General features: G+C 42.4%; 1 protein-coding gene across 2 annotated transcripts; it reads right to left on the minus strand.

Moving 5' to 3' along the window:
- Positions 1-436: 436 nt before the first annotated feature.
- Positions 437-5,454, minus strand: LOC109768870 (uncharacterized). Of its 2 annotated transcripts, XM_020327606.4 has the most exons (6): positions 5,331-5,454; positions 2,409-3,479; positions 2,156-2,328; positions 1,956-2,006; positions 1,044-1,212; positions 437-962 (listed from the first exon to the last, which is right to left on the minus strand). In XM_020327606.4, exon 2 carries the CDS (start codon positions 3,450-3,452, stop codon positions 3,021-3,023), a length of 432 nt encoding a protein of 143 aa, XP_020183195.1. In that variant the 5' UTR covers positions 3,453-3,479; positions 5,331-5,454; the 3' UTR covers positions 437-962; positions 1,044-1,212; positions 1,956-2,006; positions 2,156-2,328; positions 2,409-3,020. The 2 variants fall into 2 exon arrangements, with proteins under 2 accessions (XP_020183195.1, XP_073356163.1); XM_073500062.1 differs by having other exon boundaries at positions 2,156-3,479.
- Between the last annotated feature and the right edge of the window lie 483 nt (positions 5,455-5,937).

Genomic DNA, 5,937 nt, shown 5'->3' on the forward strand with positions numbered 1-5,937 from the left:
CCCAGTCCTAGACGTGGTCCGCGGAATCAGCTGCCGCGTTTACGCGTTCGATGTGCTCACAAATTATTTTATTTAATAATTTAATAATTTTTGCAGGTGCACATCTCATGATCCTTATCGTCAGACTTAAGTTCACATGCGCAAGCGTGACCCTTTTATATTTGTTTGCGTCCACTCATTCAACTTTTCTTTCTAGTACATAATAATGAGTAACGCAGCATTCTAATTTTCCACCAAAGTATTAGCATTCTTCGTCCTTGCAAGCAGTTCATCTATAGCCTGGGCAATATTTAGTTAATCCTGATCATTGTTTTTAAGGCGTCCTGCCTTAGACGCTTAGGCGATAAGGCGCCCTGGCAGCGCCTTACAAATATGCCCGTCTTAGGCGCTTAGGCGTCTTTGCCAATAAAGGAAAACACGTAGTAAGTAGGCTTGCTTTTTCGTAGCCTAGGCGCTAAGGCGGGTGGTGCTCGCCTTAGGTCGCCTTGCCGCCTTAAAAACAATGATCCTGATAATGGCACTGTATAATACAACTTTTTTTTCTACTGGCTATACAACACATTTAATTCAACAGACCTCTATTATTTGTCATTCCATTTTTTTCCTTTGTTGAGGGTATAACCTGTGCTACAATGACTACCAAAGGTTAACTGGTTTTAATATTTCTGGGATAAGCAGCACTGCAGCAGGAACCCTTGACTGAGCTGGCTGAAAGATGTCAAATGTTGACGATGCTAGTGATCTCCTGGATGCCATAGGGGCTCATGAACTGAGATATTATTCTTGACCATCGTCGCTCGATAGCTGGTCGAATTATCGTTCACTGATCTCAGTTGAGATTCCAGATTACATTGGCCACGTGATCGCTCGGCCTTCTGAAGAGTGTTAATAGCACTAGGACTGTATGTACATCTGAAATATCTCAGAGCTATTACAGGACCCATGCCAACTCCACTGATTAGCTGAAACATTGATATCATATCGTCGTGAGAAACGTGTGTGCAATTATAAACCAAGCAAAACAACATGACAGCAATACTTACCAGTTACCAGCATTGTTATCCAGTATGGCGGCTGTCTACAAAGGCGGTACATGATAGTGTACATCCCAGCAGTTGGTATGGTGCTGAACTGCTGATACAGAAATTTATGATGTAGTAGAAAGCAGCAAAGTTTCCCCATATAGCCAGAAACTGCAGAAAAGTGAAAGGACTGCAAAATGGAAAGATGCGTTAGAACAAGTATAGTCTACAATGCATAAGTTGTTATAAGCATTATGATTCAAGATCTTTGCTTTCTAACTTCATCTCTAATGTCACAACAGACAGATGCCTGCAACCAAATACTTCATGAGAGAGCAACCATTGACGACACCTCCATCTCACTTTTTTCATTGGCATAAGCATTAATGGTGATTAAGAAAATAACAATTGCCTGAAACCAACCAAGAAAAGAAGAACCTCTCATCAGCCACGTCAAAATCTGTGCATTATTACAAATTGGTTGGTTCAGTCTCCTCTCCATGACCTTTCTATTTTAATAAGACTTCCCTTGCCCCCTCACCACAACCCGCACCAACCCATCCGCGTAATAGCAGCAAGAAACAAAGAATTATGAAAAAATGTAGTTCGTGAATTAACTTCAGTCCACCGCAAGAATGCCCGCTGTTACTAGCTTTCAGAGCACCTTCCATTAGTCACTAATAATGTGCAGATAACAGAGGCCATTCACTAGAAATACAATGTACCCACATTTCGTACGAGTGAAGGAACGCGAGTAAATAACAAGTAAATAATGTAGTTCATAGATTTAAAAAAAAAAACAAGTTGACAGTAACTACTTACTGAGTTTAAGAACTCATAATTCTAGTGAAATGCATGAAAATTATTTCATGTTTTTTGCAACTGTCATTTGCAGATTAGAAGCATCGCATGGTGCGCCAAAGATGTACTCACATGATATAATGATCGACCAAACCAACCAGCAAAAGTACTTGGATTAAAAGCCTGCAAAATATGCACATACTGTATTAGTGAAGGCAACAAAACTTGATTCCAAAAAATTACAGATAATTTATTGCATATACCAAGTTACTAACAGAATATATAGAACATATGGATGCTGTCAACAACAAATGAAAGGAGATATAATCTACCTTCCAGCCTGGCAGTAAAGTAAAATTTCTGGGTTCTGTGCCACTGTCTTTTCAGATAAATCCTTGTCCAGAGCAGTAGTTAGAACAGGAATGCTTGCATAGAAGACATTATAAGCCATCCAACTAACTGAATTGAATAAACTTGTTCGGCAATAACTGAAACAAAAGAAAAACTGCATGCATACAATATGAGAATGCTGACAAGAGCAACTAGTATCCAGTATGCTTAAATGAAATATGAGAAAGATATTACATATAAGATCTGAAGGTGAAATAAGGACTTGTGACTTTGTTTGTGACTTAAGAGTATCTGAATAAAGCAAATTGACAATGACTTGTAGAATGAATACTGCGAAAGGAAGGCAGTACGGTTGTGCGAGTATCGTCCATGGACAAGAATAAGCCTTTTCAAGAACCGGAAGTCTGCCAAGAAGGAAAAGCAGAAATCAAAAACCATCAGAATTTCAGTGCATTTCAGTGTTTCAACCATTATGTAATCAAATTATGAGACCAACAGTTGAGCAATTTCATAAAACACAAAAAATTATCTAGGTAACATATAATCAAACTCTTGCCCACAACTTCAGTTGTATTTTGAACATTTCAGGGGAAAAGTTACACTGTTGTTCACATCAACACAGCTTGGGATATACTTTTGGCTAGCTAAATCTTCTATGAGCTCCGTTTACATGAGAAACATCTCAAGACATTAGAACGATGGCCCAGTGACATTTTAAGGAGAAAGCATACAAAACTCAGCAAGTGGTTAGTGTTGCATAATTTACTACCACGGTTAGTATTGCACTATTGCATATGATTTAATGAGACTTAGCAACAATGAGCTGGAAGCCTGAAATGATAGGCATCAATGCAGCGGCTTGAAGACTTGGGAGTAGGGCGACACGACAGCCTCCTGCACCATCTTCCTTGGGTCGCCTGGATCGGGCCCCCACCTCACCTCGCTCATGTTGGGCGTCTCGACGAACATCATGGTGAACTCGCCCACCTTCTCCATTCGTCCTCGCTTCCCGGCGCGCAAGAACAGGTTGTTGCCTCTATGGTACGAGAAGATGCCACTCGTGAGCCGCACGATGTCCCCAGACTCGAAGGCATCGCACTCGGTGCCCCACAGAAGGAAATGCACCGCTGCCGTCTCGTCAGCCACTAGTGACGGGCATGTCTCCTCCCTGCCGTGCGCGTTTGCGTGGGCCGGGCGTGGCGCCTTGTCAACCACGATGAACGTCGTGTTCACTGTGTTAGTCGCTGCCGGGACGAGGTCCTTGAGCTTCACCTCCATCCTCCTGCCACCTATGGTTTCTTTGGCCTGCAACAGATTTGTTGATAACCAGAGTAAGTGTGCATGAACTAGCTACATTTGCATTACAAAAGTACGACCTCGCTGCATCTAGTCCATGCTCAGTGTTCATGACGAAACAGCGTTCAGCCTGTACTGGCCAATTGAACGAACACCTTGTGGTCGTCTAAGGAAAATCTCTAGATCAGTGTCCAGGCAATAGAACCAAACACGTGCTTGCCTTTATGCCGCCGCCTGAGTTAACCCTCGCTCTTCGCCATTTCTCCCCACCGGGGCCTCTGCTCCGCCTTATGTTTGGCTTGGTGCGATCCAATCATGTTGATTGCGGCAGGATCGGTACCCATTTTGTCCGGCCTTGTTGGGTCCATCTCCATCAGACGAACCACATCACCCTTCCACCCCATACTCTAGCCCGAGACACGACATCTCCCCCTGCTCCATCCCTAAGCAATTCCATCCACCACTACCAACTCACCTACTTAGTTTTGTAGATCAAGTGCACAGACTAAAGGTAGCTCAGTCAACTTCTACAACAGCCGCTAGACTTGGAAAGGAAAAACGGGAACTTGAAAATCATGGTTCCAAAATTGTAAAACAAAATTTAATGATCTACCATACCCAATAGAACTATCTTGCAGCAGGCAATTAAAGCACCTTACCCAGACAATCAAATGCTATTTTTTTTTCTTTTCCTGGTAGAACAATTCTAACCAGGGTAATTTTCATGTTAACAATAGAAGTACAAATGTGTTGTAAATTTCTCCTCGAATTTGAACAGATGAATCAATGTCATTGAAAGGAGTAGGGCATGTCTGTAACTCTATAAAAAAGACAACATGATGCACTGCCTAATAAATGCACCTCAAAGATTGCTAGAAGCCCTGTTTGAAAATTACAGAACAGATTAATACAATGAGTGAGAAACATGATTAATTAATTATCAGAAGACGACATTCCTTAGACATCGCAGAACAGTTTAGCAATAATAAGAATGGTGCAGCCCACATTCTGTTCTCAGCTAGATGCCAAATTCAGTCAGCCTAATACAAAGGTGGAAGCTCCTTCTAGTTCCTCTAGTATACAACAGAAAGAAACATTGCATTCTTGGTGGGTGCTAGTGTGTAATGTGGGTGCTAATGTTCTCATGGGGATATAGACTTGAATATTTAATTAAACCAAGCATCAAAACTTAAAAAGTAAAACATATTCTCCGGTGAGACATGTGAAATGAAGCAGCATCTCCGAGTGCAACTCTAGCCTACAAACACTATAACAGTAACACATAATCTGAAATTCTCTCTGAAAGAACTATATATAATCTGAAGAATCATACAGCAGCGAATAATGACAGGCTGCAACCACTTATTATATCTGTATGTGTAGTACTAAGCACCACAATATGGCTGACCAAGTATGTTCAATATGCGATACCGAATCAAGTGCTATCCTGGCTTTAGTTGCAAGCAGCTTCAGCCCTGCACCTTCTATGCAGTGCATGTTTCGGTTTCCAATCAAAAGCTACTGAAGAACTATCAGCGGCGGACCTAGGATACCCTATCCCACATCTGTTTCCTATGTAATCCGTGTGATGTTCTTCAGAACCAGATACTAACTACAACAGTGTTAAACAGTTGGTGTTAAATCCAGTGAGGAGATAGGTCACCCCACGACCCCACCCCAGTGGCAAAAGCAGCATCTCTGGGCTCTGGCCAAAGACTGCAAGGAAGGCTCCGGACAACAGGGGCCGGGGCGGAGGAGGGGAGAGGCGGAGGGAGGTGCCGGTGCCGGGGCGGAGGAAGGGGCCAGCCAGGCTGAGGGCTCCATCACCAGAGAAGAAGGTAGAGGAGATGCAGATCTTACCGGAGAGAAGGCGGCAGCCGGCAGTCGTCGTCTCCACTCGTCGCCCGCGCCGCCGCCTTCGCTTCCCTGTTTCCTCCCTCGGTAGCGCCTCGCCTTTTTTTTTAAGGAAAAGTAGCGCCTCGCGTGGACCCTGGAGCTTGCCTGCGATTCACATCTGCGGGCTAGGCCTGGCCTGCGATCGCGTCGCCCGCAGCGCATTGCTCACAGCCTCGCAATAATAGGCCGGCCCATGAGCGCAGTTTTTTTTCACACATGGTTTTTTCCTACGTCGATTTTTGTTACCTATGTCGGTTTTATAATTAAAATATTGCGAAATTAAAAATAATGTTCGTGATTCAAAAATCAAATGCAAAAAATGTTCATGAATTCAAAAATTTTGTGCAGATTACAAAAAATATTCACGAACTCAAAAATGATCATGAGTTCAAAAAATTGACAAATTCGAAAAATATTGTGAATGCAAAATTTGTTCGTCGATTTGAAAAATGTTCACGAAGTCAAAAAAACACCCATTTGAAAAAATGTTCTTGGATTTGAAAATAAAAGCTTTGCAAATTTGTAATACGCGTGAGGATTTTAAAACGATCAACTTTTCAAATAGTGAATT

This window comes from Aegilops tauschii, chromosome 1, assembly GCF_002575655.3.
Source record: "Aegilops tauschii subsp. strangulata cultivar AL8/78 chromosome 1, Aet v6.0, whole genome shotgun sequence".
NCBI classification, from domain to species: Eukaryota; Viridiplantae; Streptophyta; class Magnoliopsida; order Poales; family Poaceae; genus Aegilops; species Aegilops tauschii.

Excerpts from the sequence above, each read along its gene's own strand:
- LOC109768870 (XM_020327606.4), bottom strand. The coding sequence starts at position 3,452 with ATGGAGGTGAAGCTCAAGGACCTCGTCCCGGCAGCGACTAACACAGTG.